Source organism: Sturnira hondurensis, unplaced genomic scaffold, assembly GCF_014824575.4.
Source record: "Sturnira hondurensis isolate 20B ecotype Veracruz unplaced genomic scaffold, ASM1482457v3 Scaffold0021143, whole genome shotgun sequence".
NCBI lineage: Eukaryota > Metazoa > Chordata > Mammalia > Chiroptera > Phyllostomidae > Sturnira > Sturnira hondurensis.
This window is the reverse complement of record NW_028093774.1, coordinates 273,470-297,767: the sequence shown is the minus strand read 5'-3', so window position 1 is coordinate 297,767 and position 24,298 is coordinate 273,470. Positions and strand designations below refer to the sequence as shown.

Genomic DNA, 24,298 nt, shown 5'->3' with positions numbered 1-24,298 from the left:
ATTTCTTTTTTGTTTTTTTTCCTTACTCTTTCAATTGCCCCTTTTTAAAAAAGATTTTATTCATTTATCTTTAGAGGGGAAGGGAAGGAGAGAGGGAGAGAAATATCAATGTATGGTTGCCTCTCGTGAGTCCCCTGCTGGGAACCGGCCAGCAACCCAGGCATATGCCCTGACTGGGAATTGAACCGCAATCCTTTGGTTCGCAGGCCCGCGCTCAATCCACTGAGCTACACCAGCCCGGGTTGCCTTCTTTTTTCTTTTTTTAATTTTTGTTCAAGTACAGATGTTTCTATTTTCCCCCTCACCACTTTCCCCCATCAATTTCCGATTGGAGAAGAAAAATGGTTAACCCATTGTTTGTTTACACTGAGCCATTGCTAAACCGGCCCATCGCCAGCAGGTGGTCTTGACTAAACACAGCGTGCTGTTACAGTGCTTCATCCCCTGCTTTGTTTCCCCGCCCGCCTGCCCTGCCGCACAGGCCTGGTCCCTTCTCCCGAGCTGGGGCAGGGCTTGCTGCTGCCATCCGAGTTCCTCGGCTTTTCACCTGTCTTTTAAAGCAGGAAGCAGAGAGCCGAGTGCACCTGCAGCTTTATCCTCATTTACTGATACTCTTATTAATACTCTTAACAAGATGAGATTACAAACAGTTCCCTAAACTTGTTCTTAAAATGGTTACCTGTAAAATGTTCTCCTTTCCTCACCAAGATTTCACTGCATTCATTTCTGGAGGTTTTAGATTTAGAAAAAGAGCACCTTTAAAAATTAGCAGTAGTCATGCATTTAAAATGACAGCAGGTAGAGTGTCATACTGACTTTATATTTTTTTAAAACTCCTGAAAGGTGTGAAGAATTTAAATGAGTCTTTATATATGTGCTGAATTGCTTCTTTTTTTCTTTCCCTCCATGTTCACGTGTCCGTCCGTGCCACTGGAGACTTAGCATAAACTAGCTCCGTATTTGTGTATGTGCAGCTCAGCAAAGGAGTGCAGGGTTTTTCCTTCCTGTGTTGCTACTGGGGGCAGAGAGTGGTGGTCAGGGTGTGGCGGTGCCAGAAGGGAGTGTGGCCCACGGCCGGGTGTGTAGCCAAAACTCAGTAGCCAATGTTTTTGTCTGTGAACCACCTGTTAGTTTGTAGATGGTACTTGTGATGTAGCCTGGAAGGTGTCTTAGATGTGTGGGGCCATGTTAAGGAAATAATGCTTATTACTGTTCATTTCCCATTTTAATTCTTTTAGCATCTCATTTATCAAAATACGTATACCATGCAGGTGCCCCCTACTGAGACAGTTCCTCAGATCAAGAAAGAAAAGCATAGTACTCAAGCTAAAAACAGAGCAAAAAGGAAACCTCCAAAAGGAATGTTTCTTTCTCAAGAAGACGTGGAGGCTGTGTCTGCCAATGCCACTGCTGCGACTACGGTGCTGAGACAGCTGGACATGGAGTTGGTGTCAATCAAGCGACAGGTACCCACAGCTCCTCCTGGGTAAAGCCGACTGGTCCTCCAGAGATGTTTTTGTCATCTGTCCACTGATCTCAAAAGGGCGTTTGTTTCTAGGGAAACAGACAGAAGGTCTTAGGTACTGGCCATGGATTTTCCTTCAGTTCACTTTGAAGTTGATGTTATGAGTGCGTACATATAAATGGTGCATGTGCACGCTCACTGCTTTTCACATGCTGAACACGCCCCACTGACCTCTCTTTGTGCGTCAGGAAATGCAGCGCCGGCTCCCAAGCCCCACCGGAGTCCCACCCCTGCCCCCTCTAGTTGGTCGCTTGCGGAGCGCAGCGCCCCTGCAGCCATACCACTCCTGCCCTCTGGCTCAGTCCTGCCTTCTCCGGTTGTGGCCACTGTCCAGCTCGTACAACCACGAATTGCTGTTGCCTGTTTGGGGATATCATGTAACAGTGGTGGTACATCCATGTAGTTGGTACAGAGCCACAGTTCTTGTTCTTTCTCACTGCTGTGTGCATGTCCTACCAAATATGCATTTTTGGCCATTACAAATAATACATGAGCACGTTCATGTTACCCGTGGTACACCGCGCATGCGTCCTTGTTGGATCTGTACCCAAGAGTGGAATTGCTGGATTAGGAGTGTGCCTATGTCCTGCAGCAGAGAATAGTGCCACCCAGTTGTCCAAAGTGTCATGGGGCCAGCCAAGTTCGGTCACACTGTGTCATGTTCTCATAATTCTTTGTGGGGAGTGGTCCTGTGCATTGTGAGATTTTTACCAGCATTTCTGACCTTTACCTCCTAGGTGCTGTTAGCACCCTGTCCCCTCCAGCTGTGAAGTGTCCCCAGGCATTGTGAAACGATCCCTGGAGAAGAGGGACACAGAGCATCCCATTTCCCATTTTGAGGCTTGTCTTTGCACTCTGTTCATGGTATCTTTTGGTGAACAGAAAATCTTAATTTTAAGGTAGTCCAGTTTTTCATTCTTGTCTTTTGTAGCTAGTGCTCTTTTTTCTTCAAAAAGATTTTTAAACGATTTTATTTATTCATTTTTAGAGAGGGGGAAGAAAGGGGGAAAGAGAGGGAGAGAAACACCAATGTGTGCACGCCGTGCTGGGAACCTGGCCGGCAACCCAGGCGTGTGCCCTGACTGGGAATCAAACTGTTGACCCCTTGGTTCGTAGGCCTGCGCTCAACCCACTGAGCCACAGCAGCCCGGGCTACAGTTAGTCCTCCTTGAATTTCAGTAAGAATGTTCCTTCAGGTCATGAAGATGTTCTGCCACGTGATCCTAATGTTGTTTTGCCTTTTACATTTTGATCTTCAGTCCACCTGGAAGTGTGTTTCTGTGTCTGTTGTTGCATGTGAGGTCATTGTTTGTTTGATTGGGTTTTTATATAGATATCTAGTTAAGTGGGGCCTTTGTTTTCAATCCGTTGCCCATGGTCAGGTTTGGCACTTCCCTAGGTCTGTCTGTCCGGGTATGGACGTATTCTTCACCAGTGTGTACTGTCTAGTGTAGGAACATCACACACTTACCTCGTTCAGTAAGTCCTTCACAATTGTCTGGCTGTTCATGGCCCTTTGTCGTTCCATGTAAAATTCAGAATCACTTTCTCAATTTCCAGAAAAACAATTCTGCTAGAATTTTTATTGGGATTGTATTAAATTTATAGTTCAAAATAAAGAGTTAACATCTTCTGATCCATGAAACGATATATCTCCCCATTTATAGAGCTATTTAACTTCTCTATTTTGTTTTCTTTTTTTTTACAATTTTTTTAAATTTAATTCTTGTTCAAGTACAGTTTTCTGTTTTATATTCCCAGCCCTGCTCCCCCAGTGCTCCCCACCTCCCTCCCATTTCCGCCCCCACCTTTAGTTATTGTCCATGTGTCCTTTATACTTGTTCATGTGAGTCCTTCCCCTTTTTCCCTGTGATTCTCTCCCCTCTCCCCTCTGGACCCTGTCAGCCTGTTCAGTATTTGACTGTCATTGGCCATATTTTGCTTGTTTGTTTGTTTTGTTGTTTAGAAAAAATATGGAGCACTTCACGAATTTGCGTGTCACCCTTGCGCAGGGGCCATGCTAATCTTCTCTGTATCGTTCCAATTTTAGTCTGTGCTGCCGAAGCGAGCACTGCTTTGTTGTTTTCTAAGCATAGGCCTTATATATCCTTTGTTAGAGTTAGCCTTGGATATTTGGTACTTTTTGATGTTCTTGTAAAGGATGTTGTTTTTTAAATTAATTTGTTTCTACTTATTTATGGCTGGTATGGAAAATGGCTTGTTTTACTCTTTAATTTTGCATAGTACATTGAAAATGAAAATTCTGCTGAGTACCCTAGTATTGTCCTTTTATGCGTCTCCTCTCTCTTTCTCCCTCCCTCTAGAATTCAGGGCAAATTATGGACTGATAGTTTACTTCTAGCTTTTGCTGCTTTGATTTGTTAATCTTGATGCTTCCCTTGGAAGGTTAAATACGAGGCCAGCTGTCATTTCAGAGATGAGAAGAGTGGATCGGGGGCCCACCCGGTCTGTCCCGGGTGCAGGGAGACAGACCAGGACCGGGCATGCCCCACGGAACCAGAGCACTGGCTCCTGGTCCTGGCCTGCTGCACAGCTGCCTTCTAATCTTAGGAGAACCGCTAATCTTCCCGGGCCTCCTTTCAGATGAGGGGATTAATCCTGGCCGGCCTGACCTCCCTGGGTGGGGAGGGCTGCTTTGGAGTGCGCATCTGGAGCGGTGTTTGCACTGGGAGAGCTCGCTCTGATTAGGGCTGTGCTCTCCCGTGTCCTCTCATCTGCCTCTGCCAGGGGACTCGTTGCCCCTGCTGCTGCTGCAGAGTTCCTGAGGCTTGCGGCTTGAGGTTCAAGAGAGAAGAAGAGATTCTTTGGTTTTCAGAGCCAGGGTCAAGAGCAGGCGTTTTTTATTTGAAGGTAGCTACTCAAAGTTCACACTGTTGAAGAGAGAAGACTTAGAGTCTGATACGTGGGCAGAGGAGACAGGTCGCTTCCATCCCCCAGCTTTTTAGGACTCCTGCCAGATGCAGTCTGGACTCAGAGTGACAGTCAGTGACACAGTGGTGTTTCGTTCTGGAGGCCCCACATTTGGTTGTGGATCAGGGGCTAGCCACCTGAAAGTGACAGGAAACCTGAGTAATAACAGCTTAAACAAGGAAGGATTCGTTTTTATCACATAGCTAGGAGTCCCACCATTGGCAGCGATGGCATTAGTTCATCTGTTCAGCGGTGCTCCTGGGGTACCTGATTCTTTTTTTCTACTCTGCACCCTCACTGTATTGGCCTTTCACCTCGCTTGTTGTACCTGTCACTCTAGAAGCTGGAGAAGCTGTTTCATAGCCCTCATTCTGCGTTCAGGGCCGTGAGACCAGGAGATGCGGGCTGGACCGTTCATCTGCCCTTTCTGCTTCACTGGAAACTCTGAGACTTGCTGCATGCTGGAGCTTGGCAGCATAGCTGCGTGGACTGGTGGGGGGGTGAGGACATCAGGTGATCGGACCAGGGGAGCCTGCAGCTTAGGTCTCTCTAAGTGTGGAATAAAGCGGTCTGACGTTAGAGAAGACTCACTGAACACACAGCAAAGCGGAAAAAGGTAGTTGTGTGCAACCAGGAGGTCTAGGGAAGGCACCAGGCCACACTGACTGCCTTGTTTTTGAATCCTTTAAATGCTGATTACTTCTGTATCCTGTTTCTTTTCTGGCTTGTTGCCACTCTGGCTTTCTTTCCAATTGGTATTAAGCTGGCAACTACCCTTATTCTTACATTAGTGAACTCTGGGTATTTCTACTGGGGAAAATGCATCAGAAACAGAGGTGGAGGTTGGTGAGGTTAGAGCTGACTTTTGGTTCAGAATCTGTGGATGTTTTGCCTTACAGCCATTTGTTTAAATTTTTGCTTTTTAAATTGATTTTAGGAAGACAATGTACCTGTTCATTCAAAAATGAAAAATGCTAGGGATCAAGTTCCCCTGGTGCTTGGCACAGAGATGCTCTGCTTCTAAGAGAGAGGGGGAAGGCCGCCCTGCGGCCCCGCTCGTCCAGGAGTCTGCGCAGAATTCGGGAGCAGCCGTCTTTGTCCTGTTCGTGTCTGTGGGTTAGGGGACGGTGGTGAACAATTAGGCACCGTGAGTCACAGCAGGTGTGTGGGAAAGACAGTTTGTGAGAAAATGAAGAAATTGCAGTTGATCAGAATTAGGCTTGTGGAGAACAGACACACTGCTTGCTTTTTGTCTCATGAAAGCATGTGGGTATCTATGCTGTGTGGTCAGGGTGGTGCCCGACAGCAGTGCTTGGCTTGGGTGCCACACCTTTCGGTCCTGCTGGGCAGCTGGGCCTTTCCCGCCTGCTCCGCCTCCTGGTGACTCAGCTTGGCTTTGTGCACGGAGCCGTGTTCTGTGTGGGAGATCACTGTCATGGTCCGGGGCAGGGCTGTGCACACAGGGCCTCTTTGCCCCCATCCCCTCCTTCTAGGTGGTCTCTTGTTCATTGTTCTAAGCAGGTCAACTAAAGACTCCAGTTAGATGCTCTTTTTAAAAAATATATTTTATTGATTATGCCATTACAGTTGTCCTATTTCCCCCCCTTCATTCCCCTCTACCCTGCACACCCCTCCCCCACGATCCCCCCCTTTAGTTTATGTCCACATGTCTCAAGTTCTTTAGATTCTATATTTCCCATACTATTCTTGCCTTCCCCCCTATTTTCTACCCACCATCTATGCTACTTATTCTCTGTACCTTCTCCCCCCTTCTCCTCCTCCCACTCCCCTGTTACTAACCTTCCATGTGATCTCCATTTCTGTGGTTCCACTCCTGATCTAGCTGTCCTCTTGGTTTGCTTTTGTTTTAGGTGTGGTTGTTAATAACTGTGAGTTTGCTGTCCTTTCACTGTTCATATTTTTTATCTTCTTTTTTTTTAGATAAGTCCCTTTAACATTTCATATAATAAGGGCTTGGTGATGATGAACTCCTTGAATTTCACCTTATCTGAGAAGCACTTCATCTGCCCTTCCATTCTAAATGAAAGCTTTGCTGGATACAGAAATCTTGGCTGTAGGTCTTTGGATTTCATGACTTGGAATACTTCTTTCCAGCCCCTTCTTGCCTGGAAGGTCTCTTTTGAGAAATCCGCTGACAGTCTGATGGGAACTCCTTTGTAGGTGACTGTCCCCTTATCTCTTGCTGCTTCTAGGATTCTCTCCTTCATTTTTATCTTGGCTAATGTAATGATGATGTACCTTGGTGTGTTCCTCCTTGGGTCCAACTTCTTTGGGACTCTCTGAGCTTCCTGGATTTCCTGGAAGTCTATTTCCTTTGCCAGATGGGGAAGTTCTCCTTTATTATTTGTTCAGATAAGTTTTCCACTCGTGGCTGTTCCTCTTCCCCTTCTGGTACCCCTATAATTCGGATGTTGGAACGTTTAAAGATGTCCTGGAGGTTCCTAAGCCTCTCCTCATTTTTTTGAGTTCTTGTTTCTTCCTTCTTTTCTGTTTGGTTATTTCTTTCTTTCTTCTGGTCCACTCCCTTGATTTGAGTCCCAGTTTCCTTCCCATCACTATTGGTTTCCTGTGCATTTCCCTTCATTTCACTTAGTGAAGCCTTCATTTGTTCATCTAATTTGTGACTAAAATCAACCAATTCTGTGAGCATTCTGATCACCAGTGGTTTGAACTGTGCATCTGATAGGTTGGCTATTTCTTAGTAGCTTAGCGTTATCAGCTCTGGGGCTTTGAGTTCTTCTTGAGCCATAATGTTTTGGTCTGTTCATGCCTGTTACGTATGAGGGGCAGAGTCCTAGGTGTTCACCAGGGCGGGGCAACTCAGTCCCTGGGTTGTGATGCTGTATGTGGGGGCGGGGTCAGAGAGGGGCAAAGGCAGTCCCCTCTGCTGCTTCCTGCTGCTGGGGCCTGTGCAGCCCATCTTATTGCACGCTCCTTCGCCTGGTTTATCTGCGCGCAAATGTGTGACCACGGTCAGCTTGCCACCTTGTGCCCTCACTGGGTCTGCCCATCGCAACCCCACACCTGGGATCTGCCAACTGCTGCCCGTGCGCCTGGGTCAGTCTGGCCGAGTTTTCCTGCACAACCCTGCTCTGCCAGTCACTGGCTCCGCTCCTCTTACCAGTCTGGCTGAATGGTTCATTGTTGTCGGAATTCTGTATAGTTTAATTTTCTGTGTTTTGGTTGTGTTTTGTTACTAAAACTTTGTTGTCTTTAAACTTGGTTGTGCAAGGAGGCACAGTGTTTCCACCTACGCCTCCATCTTGGCTGGAAGTCAGTTAGATGCTCTTAAAGGAGTCGGTAGAGACCTCCAATTCTGGGTACCATATAGGCTGGAACATCTTTGCTTTTGGTGTTTTTATTTCCTTTAGTTTATTTAGTTGTTTTCTTTTCATACCTTTATAAAAGTTTTTCATTGCTTCAACCTTCCAAAGAAGTGCCAGTATTCATTTCCAGGGCTTAGGAAAGGAAAAAAGCTCTAGAAAAAGGAGATTTCGAAATAGGTCTTCAGTGAGACCCGAGTCAGGTGGGTGGTGGGCCCAGGTCAGACTCTTGCTTCTACTGGGGGGTTACTTCCAGGTGGTGAGAACAGTTTTCCCTGAGTCTCTCAACCAGCCTTCTTTGGGCCCCGTCCACTGGCCACAAGGACTTTACAGCTCTTGGTCAGCCTCTGTCAGCTGCACCAGCTCCTTGTCATACAGGATTTCGCCATGTCCAAGAACTTTCTATGGGGGTGACATGTTCCATTTAGAGCCTGGAATTTCGCCACTGGGGACGTGCTGTGGAGGGTGTCGTTAATCAGGTTATACTTAAGGGTGTGATCGTTGGTGGTGTGGAGGTGAGAGGTAGGGACATGTTAACTGCAGTCAGCCAGGGCTTCAGCTTGTCATCTGTGGTGATGGCAGAGCCCCAGCACTCCAGCCACACTTGTCACTGTTCATCTTCGGTGCCACAGCCTTGGCGACCCCATGGGGGTCCATTGGAACTCCATCCAGCAGCTTGCTGCCACCTCCTTGCCTTGGGTGCTCTATAGGTGCCACCGCAGGCCATTCCCAGGCCCCTTTGCCCCCCCGATGTGGCTGCAGTCCCCGGTGCTTCTGAAAGGCAGTGTGGGGGAGTGAGCAAACCTGCTGTCTGGCTCACCGGAGCCAGGGACGTGCTTTGCTGTTGTGCAGAGGCGGCAAAATCCAAGCTGACACATGTCGGGGCAGCAGACGGGACGGAGACACCAGGACTTACAGGCACAGGTCGAACGCCCTTCTGTCAATTGGTAATAGGCATTGATAACAGAGGGAGATTGTGTAGGCCTCCTTAGTGGGTTGCACACGGAGATGTTTGGCTGCCCCAGGACCACTCTTTGATTTGCAAGACCTTGTGGATCCGAAAGATACCTTTGCCCTGGGCTTTGCCACAAGGTTTCGTGATCTGGGGGCTGGAGGGACTCTTCCTGAACTCCTCTGCAAACAGGCTGCAGTCGGCAGCAGCCTGGAGGTGACCAGAACACATTATGGATAGAGCTGTTTTCCAGCCACCCCTTTTCTGCCAGAGGCCTCCGTTCTTTCTCCAGCTCTTCCCGATACCTGTCAATATTCTCCACCGTCAGATCCTTCCAGGTCAGTTCCTACTGGTTCAGAAAAGTTGACCATTTGATCACATGAGAGCCAACAGCCATTTTCGACACCAAAGATGTTTTGGACAGTCTGCACGCCCATCCAGTGAAAGTTCCAGCCCTCGATTTCTGTTACCTGGACCATCCTCTCTTTTCAAAGCTGTTAGTCAGCACAGACTCCTCAATGTCAGTAACTCATTCCACTTTTCCTGCCCTCATGCGTGGGAACTTAGGGAGCCAGCAAGAGCGTCCGACTTCTCTCCAGTTTCACTGACTCCTGCCTCCTGCCTCAGGTTCTTCCCTGAAGTCAGGTCGCTTTCTTGCCACGCCCCCCCGTGGGTGCACAGCACGGAGCATGGCGAGGAGCACGGGCAGGGTGGCCCCGCTCTGGCACTCACAGGAGGATGCCGCCTACTGCCCTGCACCTCACAGTGGTTTTTTATTGTTGTTTCTGTATTTTTGACTCCTTTTTTTTTTTAAAGATTTTATTTATTTCATTTTTAGACAGGGAGGGAGGGAGAAAGACAGGGAGAGAAACATCAGTGTGTGGTTGCCTCTCGCATACTCCCTACTGTGGGGGAGACCTGGCCCAGAACCCAGGCATGTGCCCTGACCAGGAATTGAACCAGCAACCCTTTGGTTCGCAGGCTGGCACTCAGTCCATTGAGCCACACCAGCCAGGGCTATTGTTTCATTTGTAAAATAAAAATCTTTTCTCTTTTAGATTCAGAATATCAAACAGACAAACAGTGCTCTCAAAGAAAAACTTGATGGTGGAATAGAACCGTACCGACTTCCAGAGGTATGATTGCGTTAACACCACCTCCAAAGTCATAGCCCAGTTTTGTGTGTTTAAGGGGGGAATATCCCTGGAATATCCAGTATACACCCATTAGAGAGGAAAGTATGGGCAGAATTTTATAAACCTAGTTGGCATCAAAATTCTGATACGAGAAAAAGATTTGTTAGCTCTAATAAGGACGTATGACGTGTTCACATGACTCCTTTGGATGTACAGGTCATGCAGAAAAGTAACGCGCGCTGGACCACAGAGGAGCAGCTTCTTGCAGTACAAGGTACGGCGAGGCCCTCCTCCTAAGAGCCTTTAGAGACAGGTGTGCCCCACCCCGCACGCAGCACGTACCCCCGGCTGAGACAGATTCTCAAGGGGTTGGGTGGCATTTTAGCTGTGTACTGGCATTATTACCCCTGGGCTTGACTTTTTTCCTCCCTGGGCCTCATGAGTTGTACAAATTACCATGTCAGTTTTAAAGGTGTGAGTAATTCATTTTAACAGCCATGCGTTGGGTTGGGGGTTGAATAGTTGTGAGGTACAAAACCCCGACAAGCAGACAGGAGTTAGATTTGGGGGGTGTTCTAGTCCTGGGGGTCCTGAAATGACAAATGCAGAATACCCACAACCATAGAGTAATTGCTGGATGACTTCAGTTTTCAAGTGACATCTGATGATGAGGCACAGATTTCCAGATGACAGGGTCACCCTGGACTGCCTACACTGCCTTCTCCCACTGGTCTAATGCACTGAGCTGGCACCTGCTCTGACAGGCTTGTGTGTTTCCTTGACTGGATGTGAGTCGGTCTCAGTTGTGTGTGCTTCTCGTTGGTGTTCTCTTGTATTGAAAAATGCTCTCTTGTGTCCATAGCCATCAGGAAGTACGGCCGTGATTTTCAGGCCATCTCAGATGTGATTGGGAACAAATCAGTGGTACAAGTGAAAAACTTTTTTGTAAATTATCGACGTCGCTTCAACATAGATGAAGTTTTACAAGAATGGGAGGCAGAGCACGGGAAGGAAGAGACCAACGGGCCCAGCAGCCAGAAGCCTGTCAAGAGTCCAGACAATCCCATCAGGGTTTCCGAAGAGGACGATGAGGTGGGTCAGAGGCAGCGCAGCCTCCTCTCGGCCAGGCTTGCGCGCCCTGTCCACGTAGCCTCCTCACCCATGGCTTGTTCAGTGGTGGTAATGTTTGGGAGTTTTCGCTCTGTCAGTAACTTGACTTCTGCCTGCAATACGTGTGTTGAACTCATTTAATTGTTTGTCCTGTGTGTGTGGCTCCTGTTTGAATCCCTGGACACAGTCCCAGTTTCACCCAGTTCCCTCCGACCACAGAGTACACGTTACCAATGTTTAAGTGCAGTCAGAGCTCTGCTGCAGAGCTGTCCTGTGGTGTGTGGTCATCACACCCGGTGGTGGAGAAACTTACTGGTGGGTCTGCATGGCCGGCCAGGCGGGGGCTCCTTGCCCGTCTCTGCTGCCCATGTCTTCCAGCCACCAATGCTGTGTGGAACTTAGAGGTTGATGGGGACAGTTCTAGGTGACATAGTTGACTGGAACTTCCAGGATGGTGGCCCTGATTCCATCAGCCTGGTTGGCAGAAATCAGGAAGGAAGCTTATTGAGGCTGCAGGGCTCCACCCGTCACCTCTCTGCCTCCTGTGACAGGGCCGTTGCCCACACATCTCCTGGCTGCCCTGCTGCATCTCTGCCCCTCCCTTCCACAGGAGAGGAGAATGGGGCTGGGCGTAGGGAAGAGGTCACTGCCAGTCAGCTCGTGTTTGAGTTTGTTCAGTGACACGGTAACTTAAGGCTATTTTAGCTTTACGAGGAAAGTCACTTTCCCATCTGACCCTCCAGCAACCACATGGCAGTGACTGAAGGGCCCCATTCTCCGTTCTGAGGGCCCCTCCAGGAGCCCAGCCATGGCGGCAGCCTGGGGGCCCAGCCGGCCTGAGAGTGGGGGTGCCCGCTGGCCGGAGAGTGCTGAGACACACCGACTGTGTCAAAATCAGACGTTTCTAGAGCCTCCCACCAGAACAAAGTCTTCGTGGTAAGTTTACAACATCTGTGGGATTGCCAACGTGAGAGGTTCCCCCGAGTTGCCCCCATGAGTGGGCCAGCATGCAGCCCTGGGGCACAAGAGCACAGCAGCAAAACGTGAGTGTCCTGGTCTTCGGCAGTGGTTTTGCCCCTGGGCCGACTGCCCTGTAGCAGCAGATGAACGTCCCGAAGTCCTGGGCTCTGTTTAGGAAGCATTAAAAAGACGAGGTGCCCATGGACAGAACGCCAGAAACCTGCAGGGAAGAAAGCGGTCCCAGGAAGCAGGAAGGACGGTGCCGGCTCCTTCCCTCTGCAGACCGCTCCGCCGCCAGCGCCAGCAGGGTGGCGTTCAGGGCCTCAGTCCTCACGCTGGTACTTTCCTTCTCTTCCTGTTTCTGGTTCATTTACGGACAACTTAGATCGGTCAGTTCCTTGCTCTTTCCTTCTGATCAGCCCAGAAAGGTCCATTCTTAGTGCTGGTCCTCTCAGCCCGCATCCCATGCTGATTCTCCACCACCACGCCCACGTGACTCTTTTCTCTGCCTCTGCCATCAGCAGCCCCAGCAGCAGGGCTCGTTTCTCTTTGGTGGATGACCTTCGGTGTGTCCGTTCTTCAGGAAGAGGGATACCGTCTGCGTATAGTCTCTCTGTTTCCCATGAAGTTGTTCTCCTCTCTCGCCATTTAAAGCACGCATGCACGCACACAGTCCTGGCTGGGCAGCTCGGCTGCTGGGAGCATCGTCCCGACACTCGAGGTCTGCGGGCACACGCGGGAACTGACCGCTGAGTGCATAACTCAGTAGAACACAGGTTGATGCTGCTTTCTCTCTCTAATTAATGCGTTTTAAAAAACACTCTTCACACACCTGGATTTCCCTTTTTTAGTCTGTTTCTTTCCCTGCTTCTTACAGCACCCTGGTTTCCATTCTCCATTGGCAGTGAAGCCGGCGGCATTTCTGTGCTCTGACCACAGTCGCTGGCACGCCGGCTGGCTCTGTCCCATCGCTGCGCAGAGCATAGTGTCCTTGTGCTTCCGCACTCGTGTCTGTTTGGGGCGTTCAGCAGCTGGGAAAGCTGCGTACTGGGCCCTGCCTGTCCCACACCCTCAGATTTTGTTTGTGCCACACCGACGGGGAGGGGGACATCAAGGTGCCAGGTGTCCTGTGGCAGGGAGTCCTCACGTGACATCCCTAACAGGTTCTGCGCAGACCCCAGTGAAAACCAGTTTACCACAGGCTAACTGTAGAAATGAGCGTGGAGAAGTTCCCAGGCATCTCATCTTCCTTATAGGCGAAGGACATAAGACCTGCTCTTTCCTTCAAGGCTGAGGAGGGAGGGAAGCCGCAGGGCCTGAGCTTCTGAGACCCAGAGTTCTCTGAAGTAGCCAAGGAAGGGGCATGGGGCTGGGGGCCACAGTCACAGTCACAAAGGGCACGGAGCGCTGCCGAAGCTGCCTGACCGGAGAGAAGACTCGTTACAATTGGGGGTTGGTTCCTCCTCGGTTGACTGCCAAGGAGGGTCCTAATCTGACTCCGTGCAGTGTCTGTGACCCGGGCTCACACGAAGGAGCACAAAGCCTGGTGGTTTGAGCTGAGACATGACTAACCTTTAGGTTTGGGTCTGGGATTTGGGTTTGAAAATGAAGGCAGAAAATTAAGAAATGCTTGGGAAGCTTTTAAAGAATATCCTGCAGTCTCAGGGATCTGAGTACCGTGTCCCTGCCGAACCGGGGCCTGCTTGTTGGCTGGGGCGGCTGCGTGGCAGCCCCTCCAGCTGGTGCCAGTGTCCCCGAGTGTGACTGTTCGCCAGGGGTGTGCCAACTGCCCTTTTGGGGGTGTTACTTACTCCCCTGTGATGGACACCGTTGCTGTGTACATTCTGCAGAAGAGGGAAGTGGAGTTCGAAAGAGTGACTTGTGCCGGGACTCCCAGCCGGACAGCCGCAGAGCCGGGGTCTGAGCCCAGGACAGCTGGGTGTGGGGGCCACGCTGTGTCTCAGCACAGCCGCCTCCGCCTGCCCTTGGAGCCCGACTGTTTGCGGTGCCCTGTGTTCGCCCGCCCCTTTCCCGCTTACAGAACACCCGAATTATGCTGTTTCCTGCTCTTTGATTCTTTTTTCTTCTCCTTTCTTCAGGCTGCTTCTGTTCTTGACGTCAGATATGCATCTGCCTCCTGAGAAACTCTAGTAGCTTCCAGCACTTGGTGTGGACAACTGTGTTACCCAGGATATCAGGTATTACAAGACATCACCTAGCCATCTGCATCACATCTCTGTGGACAAGCAGCTATTACCAAAAAAGGCGTGCACTTCCGGTCCTGTGCTACATCTGCCTTAAATCTTTGCTTCTTCCTCCATGTTGGCGCCACTTCCCGGAGAGCTCCGTGCATCTCTCAGTCTGCGTGCGTGCCGGGGAGGGGGTCGCTGGCCTGCACGCCTGAGCCTGGGGGCCGCCCCCCCGGGCGGAGTGCCAGAGTCCACCAGTGGCAGCTCTTCCCGTCAGCAGCTCCAGAACAGGCGACCAATTCGAAAGGCACGACGCTGTTCCTGCATGGCCTGCGGTTTCTACTTTGTGCATAACGTCATTTCCAGAGTGACTGTGACCCCGTTGGCCTTCTAGAAAGTTTCTCTTGTACTTTTCTGAGGCATCCACCTAAATGAGATCATGCTTTTTTGGAAATCACAGTATATTGGCAGACTGCATTATAACCTTTATTGTGCCAAACACCCTGATTCAACTCCCATCTCCCTGACAGTAGGGTATAATTATGGTTTATGAATCTAGTTTGCTGAAACCTCTCCCTCTCCCTTCCCCGTTGGTAGAAAGCTGATACGCAGCAGCTCTCTTTGGACACGTAGCTAAACAGGAACGCGGACCTCACCACCTTCTGCCGCCAGCGCTCAGCACGGCAGCCCCCGGGTGGGTGCCACCCTCTCATTTCCCGATTCCCCACCTCCACCACCCAGCTCCAAGAGATTTGGTCCGTACCACTGTACCTGGTGCTCGTACATTTGGAATTGGTGCCTTCTCCCTCCGGCAACCACGTTTTCCGTCCTGTTTCTGTTTCGGTGTCTTACTTCTTTACCGCTCACTGCTTGCCAAAGACGACGTTGCCGAGGCTCGGGGTAGGGAGCTTGCTGCAGAACCTGACCGTGCAGACTTTAAGTGTCAGGCTCGCTTGACACAGGGTGGCAGACCAGCTGGTGAGGGCTTTACGGAAGTGCACATTGTCCCCCGTCCTCTTGCATGTCTGGCCTTGCTCACGTCACCCCACACACCCTTTGGTCCTTCTTGTACTGGCGTGACCACGAGCACCACCTTCTCTCTCCACAGTCCAGTACAGGCCAGAGAAGTGAGCGCTCTGTTGGCTCTGGCGAGGGTGCGATGAGAGGGACCGCCTGCAGAGCAGCACGTGCCGCCTTTTGGTCGGACTGAGGACAAGCGAAGCATCTGGTCCACATCCCGAGACCTCCAGAGTCACTTCTCTCCTCTCAGCAGACCGTGGGCCTGCCGAGGGGTGGGAGGGCGGACTGGCCACCGGGATCTGGCTTCTCCCACTCCCCACCCACAGTCAGCCCAGCCTGCTCTAAACAGGCTGAGGGAGCTCTTTGTTTTGTTTTCGCATCATTTGCATATTTTTCCTGCTTTCAATACCAAAAAAGAAAAAAGATGCAGATGCTCTAAGGCAGCATTAACAGAATTCTTAAGAACTTAAAATATGCAACTAAAATTTGTTGTGTTTTGACTCTCAAGCACCTTGCCTTTTTTTTTTAAAGTCAGCTGACTTTCTCTTTAGGAAGAGGGGTGGCTAAAATCATAGATTTTTGGGAATTGGATGTGTTTTTTAGGAATCTAGACAAAGGTCACTTAGAAGAGGGGAGGAAAACGGGACTTTCCCCACCGGCACCGTCTTGTCCCTGCTTTGGGTGTCCGGGAGTGAGGCAGGAGCAGGCAAAGAGCCATGAGCGGGCGGGGGTGGTCACAGCTCGCCGGTCCTGCGCGGACAGGGTCGGAAGAACACGAGGGAGCGCCAAGCGCTCTCTTTCCCTTGCGGTGCAGGCCCGTTGTGTGATCACAGGCGGCGAGAGTGCACGGCAGGACTGGGCCTGCGTTTTGCACATCGTTTTTAGGGGACACTAGGCATGAACAGAAGCTTTAGTCGTTCTTCCTTCTCCTCATGGCCGCCTTCCTCTTCGCAGAAGCAGGAGGCCGGTTCCTGCGGGGGCTCTTGCTCCACCAGTAGGTCTGTTCCTCTCTTTGCGCCCAGGCTGTTTTCCTTAAGGATGGGTCCCTTCCGGCAGCGCTGGAAAGCTTGGTGCTGGTCCTTCTGTGGCGTGGCGGGCACGCCGCAGTGCCAGGCCCGTCTGCTCTGCAGCACCCCTCCCTTGCTTCCTGGCCCCAAGCGCTGCTCCTCAGTCCCGGAGACGCGCTCTGCTGGTCTTTTCACCGGCACAGCCGCTGCCTGGGCTCGCCCCGAGGGAGAGGGCATGTCGTTTCCATTCGCCAGGAGGTTGAAAGCTGGTCATCTTTGCCTGCCTGCCTTCACTGTGGTCTCGCGCGTGAGACAGCACTGCTTTCCGCTGTGTCGTTCCACTGTCTTTGCGAGGATGTTGTAAACGCAACAAGTCACTTTGCCCTAAAAGCAGAGCGACCTGGTCTTACTTGGGCGGAGACCCTTTTCGACATGTCAAGACGTGGGTGCGTCAGCAGCTCGTGCGTGTCAGGGTCCATGGTGACAACTGCCTCGGATGCAACACTCACTTAAGCTTTGTCTTCTTAAAAATTATCAATGTGAATGTCATAATTATATATATATATTTTTGTGGAAAATTTCTCCTAAGTATAAGTTATTGTGCAAAATATAGTACCATTGAAACAAATGATAGTTTTAGTTTAGAAATCCTAAAAGATATAAATTGTATTGCATATGCATTAAAAGTTTGTTTTATTTAATTTTGTGTAGATGTGTAAAGTGTTAGGTAAATTTTTTTTCACTTATCCATTGAGATACCTTGTTACTTGAATATTGTGTTGGCTGGATCGAAACAGCGATCAACTCCATAATGTAGCTCTTCTAACCAGAAAGTGGCCCCGCCCTCGCTGTGCTGACAGGTGAGTGGCATCGGGGGCCAGAGTCAGCTCGACACACCCACCGCGCTGTCTCAGTGTGTGTGAGTGACCAAGACACCGGTTCCGGGAAATGGTTCTTGACAGTTTTTAACTGAAAGACCCTCTGATGGTCGCAGACCTCTAATCAAAAATGAATATGAAAAAATAGTTCTACCACTCAACTACGGGGGACTAATTAAGCAGTTATTTTCTGTGTATATAAAGCTTCCTCAAATACCACACACCATCGTAAGTGTGCTCATTGTCACTTTAGATTTCAGCTGTCCCCATTTTTGTCTCTGAATATCAGATGTACCACTGGTATAACCACACCAAAAACAAGCCAAACAGTGCATTACACTAACTGGACCCAGCTTACGTGAGCACAGGAAAGGTGGGCCCCCCCAGTCGGGACCCTCGCTGTCTCTTTCCAGCCCGTTTCCAAATCCGCTGACCCAGGGGTCGAGCTTTTACCGTCAAGTGACACTTTGCCTGCGCTGACTCAAGGAAGTCCGCCCACGCGAGCGGCCCCTGCAATGCTCGGAGCAGGCGCCCCCCGCGGCCCCGGGCCTCTGCTGCTTCCCCGCACGGAGCGAAGCCCAGCCGTGGCCGCGGGGCGGTTCAGAGGATGCAGGCCCAGTCTGTGCACGTCGTCGTCTGGGGACGAGTGTTTACAGTCACCTTCGAAAACAGGTCTGCCCCCGAGCGGGAGTGTTCCATTACGTAGATGTTGCAGCTTTGCTAAGTGCTTTTTAGATTGCTTAAAACTTTTTCAAGATTTTAAAAGATGTATAAGGTTAAGTTTGCAAATATAATGGAAATGCTGTATATCTTTTGAAGTGGTAAAATCCACGTTGGGATTTTAAAGAAAAGATGTTGTAACAATGCTGTGTAAGTAATATTTTAATGTCTCTTTTTGCCTGTTTTTTATGTCAGTACATTCATTATGGTGAATGTTCATAGCATTATAATTGCTTAGCCGTTGGATAATAACATTGGGTAGTGGAGAGTGGAGAATTTATTTGTGAAATTCTGCAGAATTCATTTTTCTATTTCCAATATTTGCTGAAGTTAAATAAAAATTTTCAAGCCATTGATGTAATAAAATATGAAACAAAACAGTTTCCTGCACGCCCTCTCTCTGTCAGAGCGTGACCCCGCCTAGCACAAAGTAGATGCTTTCCGGCCCTGCCCGGGCCTGAGGGTTCAGAGGGCATAGGTTCCCCGGAACTGCACAGACTGGGGACACCCGGTCTGGAGCCTCCCGATTAGCACCAGACACCTCCAGCGCCCCTGAGCCCCACCCCTCGGTCCCTGGCGATGTCGCTGGGGAGCGGAGCCAAGCTGGCACTGTTTCCAGGGCGGGGTGCCGGCCCGTCAGAGCTGCTTCCTCTTCTCAGCTTTGAGGCCTGGGCGCTGGCCTCGGACAGTGGCTGTGAAGAGAGAGGCCTGCCTGCCACCTCTGTGCCTCTGGTCGCCTGAGAGTGGACATGGCTCTCCTCCCAGTGCCCCTTCAACTTCTAGCCCGTCTCTGCATCTTCTGCTCCAGCTGGGATACGGGTTTGGTTAGGCAACCCCCAGGATCCCTGACCATCCCACCCAGCGTTGCCCAGACAGCAAGCGCTTCTGCGTGGTGCCGGGGCCCCTCTGCATGTGACCGCATGGTGTGTCGGCCTGGTAGGCGCGGGCTGGGTGCTCCCATTGCCCTCGCCGAGCACCCCGAGGGCGTGCCCAATGCTGCCGGGGCGGGGGGGGGGGGGCTGCGAGGAAGAGGAGGCCTGCTGTTGCCCCGTGTCTCTGAGGGAGGTGACTCATGCCCTAGACAAGAGGGAGCAAGGGCCAAGACTGGAGCCCTGGGCTTTCCTGCCAGGAGGTGGGTGGAGGGCGAGGGGAGCCGAGAGGACATTCAGCAGTGTGGGGAGGGAGGAGGGTCCAGCGGATGAGCCTGGACCATGCCTCGGCCAGACGTGGAGGGAGCCATGATGTGGGGAGGGGAGAAGGCCAGGCATGGGCCCCGATCAGGCACTCGTGGGGAGCACGGGCCAGGCTCCCTTCCTGCAGACGGGGCGGAGGGACACCTGTGTCCAGGGGTGTCTGGCCGCCTCTGGTGCCACGTCGCACACAGTCCCGCCCCGTCTCAGGCAGAAGAGGAAATGGAGGAAGGGACCAGAAACACATGTGAAGAAACAATAGCAAAACTACCTTGAATTTTGTGGAAAATGCTGATTACAGATCCAAGAACGTCAGTGAACCTGGAGCAGGTGAAAACCATTTTCCAGGAAAGGCAAACGAGGTGGAGAAACCGTGAAGGCCGTGGGAGGAGGCCCCAGCCACCCAGGACGTGAGCAGCTTCCCGGGGAACGCAGGAGGCTGTGTGACGGGCTAAGGTTGAAAGCCGCCAAACAACTCTATCCAGATCTTCAAAATGAAGGCAAAATATGGAGTTTTTCCCTATACACAAAGATTGAGGGAATGTGCCCTGTGCAGCCCTTCACTGTAGGAAACGCCGAAGACAGTCATGAAGGGGTGACTAGGTGACGCCCCGGTGCACGGGAAGGAGCAGGTGGCCGGGCCGGCGGCGAGTGTGCGGGTCGCAGACCAGCAGGGGCTCCGAGATCCAGTCCCGGACGGAAACGACTCACTGTGGCAGCAGAGCATTGCTGTGTGTTTGACTTTCTTCGACGTTCAGTGGATGTTCATTTGATGTCAGTTTTAGGTGTACAGCATAGCCACTGTGTCCGGTGTCCAGCTGACCGCAGCCATAGCTGTTGCCACACCGTGGAACACACGTGTTCCCTGTGCCGTCCTTCACATCCCTGTGACTGCGTGGCCATTCTGCAGCTGCCAGTTTGTCCTCAGTCCCTTCACCTTTTCACCCAGCCCTCCCAACCCTCCTCCCCTCCGGAAACCCGCGGTTTAATTCTGACCTGAGAATATGTTTACTGATTGGAGAGAGGGAGAGACATCCAATCAGGGGCCCCCACGTGCCCCCCGACTGGGGACTGAACCAGCAACCTGGTTCTGTGCCCTGACTGGGAATTGAACCCACAGTGCGCCAACTAAATGTGCCACCTGGCCAGGGCTGACGAGCCTTGGTTTACTGTTCCCTGAGGCTGTTTCTGTTTGTTTATTCTGTTATTTAAAAATAAATTCCCCATTTAAGTGAGGTCCTGTGGTGTTCGTCTTTCTCCGACTTATTTCAGGGAGCACGACACCCTCTACAAACAGTAAGACGCCATTCTTTTTTATGCCTAGTAGCAGTCCATTGCACACATGGACTGCGGCTTCTTTATCCATTGGTCCCACTGATGGACACGTGGGTGTGTCCATATCTTGGGTATTGTAAATAATGCTTTAGTGAACATGGGGTGCATATATCTTTTCAAATTAGAGTTTTGAGTTTCTTTGGCTAAGTACCCAGACGTAGGATTGCTGGGGTTAAAGGGCAGATCCACTTGTAGTTTTTGAGAAGACTTCATACTGCTTCCCACGGTGGCTGCACCAGTCTGCGTGTGTGCCCACAGTGCACGAGGGTCCCCTTTCTCCACACCCTGGCCAGCACTTGGTTGTTTCTTGATGTCTGTCCATCCTGGCAGGTGTGAGGGGTTACCTCGTTATGGCTTTAATTTGCAACTCTGGTGATCGGTGACACCAAGCTTCATCTCACATATCTGTGTCTGGGTGGGGGGCAGCTCTGGAGGGCCCTCTGCCAAGCATGGCGTTGGCAGGAGGTGCTGTGCCCCCCATTCCCAGGGCTGGCGCTCGGTCAGGTGTGTCCCTGGGGAGGTGAAGTGAGACCTGCGCTGTGAGCACAGGCCTTCGGGACCACTTGGCCAGGGTAAACCCATGGAGACCCTGTGTTCCAGAAACTACCAGAAGTGACTGGAGGTGTCAAGGACCCATGTGCACTTAGGGGAGTGGGGAGACCAGCCCAGTGACCTCAGGGCCATCACTGTGCCCTGGACCTCCTGGAAGCTGGGGTGCAAAGTTCCCAAGCAGCCGCGTTGGGGGACCCTGGGGGCAAGCACAGGCCCTTCCCTGTGCCCTCCAGTTTGGCCCCAGGGGATGTCTGAGAGCAAAGCCCTGCCCCCGGGTTTCAGTCCACTGCCAAGGCCGTCAGCTGTGCTGGCGGATCTGGGATGACAAGGAGAAGGACCTCGGTGACACTCCAGCTGCCCCTCCTCTCACCCTGTGCCCACTCCAGCAGGCCACTGTGCTGGGCGTGTCCCTGGGACCCCTGTGGCCTGTTTCAGGAGGGCCCAGGGTCGGCCCTGGCAGGTGGAGGCTGCTTCAGGGCTCTCCCTCCCCGACCCCTCCTGGAAAGCCAGCCAGAGCTCGGAGAGGAGAGGGAGGGGCAAGGCCTGTCTCTGGAGGCGTCCCACTGAAGCATGTCCTGAGGATGGGTCGAGGGCGGTTCTTTGGAAGGTTCTGCAGTGGCAGAAGCCCCTGAGACTGCCTAAGGCCAGCCCCTACCCTGCCTGCCTGTGGCCTTGGGCCGCAGGGGTGGCCAGGGGCAGATACGGGCAGGACAGAGAGGGCCTGAGCAGGGGTCCCAGGAGCAAGCACTTGCTGGCCAAGGCTGCCGTCCCCTTTCTGCCCCTTTCCGCCAGCCGTAGCTTCTTGCACTGGGAAGTATCAGGTGACCTGTGACAGATCTGGAGACACAGGGTCCCTGAGAAGAGGAGCCCGTGGCCATTGCTCCGCCTTTGCCCCAAACAGGTGCTTCAGGACAGCACCAAAGCCTGTGTACAGGGCTGGGGGAGGGGAGCAGCCATGTGCGGGAAGGGTGTGGCAGTGCTGCGGAGCCTGCACAGAGAGGCCGTGGGACTGGGGGCAACAGTCTCCCCGGCCAAGCTGTCCTGGCCGGCACACACTGTGCCTGGCTGTCAGGCATCAGAGCGAGGGGAGCAGGGTGTTCACGACGGGGGGTCCCAGGGGCGGGCGGTGTGCCTCTCCCAAGTCTCCTGTCTCCCGTGCTCCAATGTCCATCCTGTGTGTCTCCACGCCCACCGGGCTCCAGTGTACACAGAGTGTCCACATCTGTTAGCCGAGTGTGGGGACCGCTGCCTGTGGGCTGTGGAGTGCAAGGGGCTCCTGGCTGGCCAGGCCATGCGTCTGGTGTGTGTGGCCCCACAGTGGATGCCCAGTTTCGGGGACAGAGCTGGCTGATGTCACACTCCAAACCCCACGTCAGCCCTTTGACCCACCTGCTGCTCCAGGGCACGTGGGATGCGGTGCCACCCCCAGATCCGCACCTCCAGGGCCACAGCGTGCCGCCCACCTGCGCCCAGTCCCAGGTGCGGGCGCCCAGAGGCCAGCTGCTCCCATGACCAATAAAAGGAGCTGAACGCAAAACCCTTGTGCCTCTGGCCGTGCCACGAGTCCTCATGAGGTGTGATATTTTGGACACATGAGCTCAATGTGAAAGCGCGTGGGCCCAGCCCCCTACTCCAGACATCTGGCGCCCCGGCTGCTGTATTTCGGTGACCAAACGCTTTTAGCCTGCAAACAAGTCCTTTCCAAATGTGCACACCCACACGCACCCATTTGTGGGGACTGGTTCACACCCACCTTCCCCCACCCCTGCCCGGGAAGCATCAACCCCGTCCTTGGCTGACCCCCCTGAGCCGGCCCTGGGCCCAGCAGTGAGGAGGCTGCACCCCGAGAGGTCACAGCCAGTGCGGAGAGCAGGACCCCTGCTCTGGCTCAGAGGGCAGGCACTGCAGGGCCTGTCCAGTGTGATACTGGGCCTGCTTCCGGGCCCACAGTGGAACAGGGGTCCCAGCGCGAGGCCGGGCCCAACCCTTCCTCATCCCCCTGCAGCTCAGGTCTAGGATCTCAGGTCCCCTCGTCCCCCCTCGAGGTGGAGCCCTCTGTGCTGGGGTCTGCTGGCCTATTCCCGTCGCACCACCTGCCGGGCAGCCGGGAGGAATGGGTTCAGGGGGCAAGGCTTCGACTATTTTTAGTGCCGGCAGCTCTTAAGGTCCCGTAAACATCGTGGGCCAGCCTCTCGGCCCCAGAGACCTCCCTTCCTTGCTAGCATCAGTACCGCCCGGGCTGCCCCATGTCCCTGCAAGGCCTAGAGGAGAATCCAAGACTTTCTGCAGAACCTCCTCCTGCTGTGGACACTGGCCTCGCATACCCAGCTGCCTGGGTCAGCGGCTTCACCCCAGGGCTGTGTGTCCGGGCCCAGGCCACTCTCAGGGGTTGTCCCGGTGACAATTCCTAACTCCAGAATCAGTGCCACAAAAAGGGCCCTGTGCCTGAGCCAGCCACATGTGTCCCCACGCTGCCACCAGGGCTGCAGGCAGACATGAGGAGCCTGTGAGGGGACAGCTGAGGGGTGCCTCAGCATCTCACCACTTATTGAGGCTGCTCAGGCAACATCTTGCAGGCACTCATCCCAGGGGACAAGGACCAACCCACTGTGTGGCCCATCGGTGCCTATCCCCAAAGCCTGGGGCGGTGCCTGTGTGGAGAGTCCCCAATCCCCGAGCTTCTGTTTTCCGAATGTCCGGCCTGCCTGGAGGCTCTTTCCTTCTGCTCGTCTTCCCAGAGCAGGTGGGGGCCTCTCCCTGTCCGTCATCCCTCGACAGCGGCAGCGAGGCACTGAGCGTGCCCACAGAACATTCTGGGCTTTGCTTGAATTAGCCAGGAAACAGCAGGGAGTGAGGTTTGAGCTATGTGAATATCTGTGGTTGTGCAAGCCTAGAATCAACAACTAGTAATCAGCAAGTCAACAAAAATTATACCAACAGTCAACAAGTAATAATACACCGGGAAGCCATGAGTAATGAGTGTGAGCCAGCGTTCTGGAGTTTCTCAGCCCACGCGTGTCCCGCCCTGAGCGACCCCCGCCCCGGGCCTGGGGCTCTGCCGGGCTGGTCATGGACCTCCTGAGGACATTATACAACCTGCTTTCTCAGTCTTCTCTCCAGATGAGGCTGGAGCTCGGAGAGGTCACGGCCCTGTCCACGTGCCCAGAACACAGAGCATGAGTGAGGAGCCGGGTACGGGTCGTTCATCCGGGCTTCAGGACCACTGCTGGCAGGGTAAGGGGTTGAGCCGCCTCTGTGGGTTCAGTCCCAGGCGGGGCACCTGAGAATCTTCTAGCCGGCACCTGGGGATGGCTGGTCGGACGGAGGGGTCTGGGTGCTCACCCCGCTGGCCGAGGGCTGCTGTCCCCCAGGAGCATTGAGCGCAGGGGCCTTCCACCAGCCTGAGTGGGGTGGGGGGGCTCCCCGGTGCGAGCCCTCTGGGGCTCCCC

The 24,298-nt window shown here is 52.7% G+C and overlaps 1 protein-coding gene, 1 non-coding gene and 1 pseudogene across 3 annotated transcripts in view; 1 reads left to right on the top strand and 2 right to left on the bottom strand.

Annotated features, from left to right (window-relative positions):
* The window catches only part of RCOR1 (REST corepressor 1), a 118,260-nt gene extending 102,694 nt beyond the window's left edge, over nt 1-15,566 (top strand). For both annotated transcript variants that reach the window (XM_037031161.1, XM_037031160.1), the window contains 5 exons: nt 1,272-1,466; nt 9,811-9,888; nt 10,105-10,162; nt 10,751-10,980; nt 14,058-15,566. In XM_037031161.1, coding sequence (XP_036887056.1) covers nt 1,272-1,466; nt 9,811-9,888; nt 10,105-10,162; nt 10,751-10,980; nt 14,058-14,099 — 603 coding nt within the window. In that variant the 3' untranslated portion in view covers nt 14,100-15,566. The remainder of the gene's footprint in view (nt 1-1,271; nt 1,467-9,810; nt 9,889-10,104; nt 10,163-10,750; nt 10,981-14,057) is intronic.
* On the bottom strand, nt 3,493-3,595 carry LOC118977035 (U6 spliceosomal RNA). The gene has a single exon (XR_005064432.1). It is a non-coding gene; the product is annotated as a U6 spliceosomal RNA (small nuclear RNA).
* Nucleotides 8,047-9,424, bottom strand: LOC118976609 (probable tubulin polyglutamylase TTLL1; annotated as a pseudogene).
* Nucleotides 15,567-24,298: the final 8,732 nt, after the last annotated feature.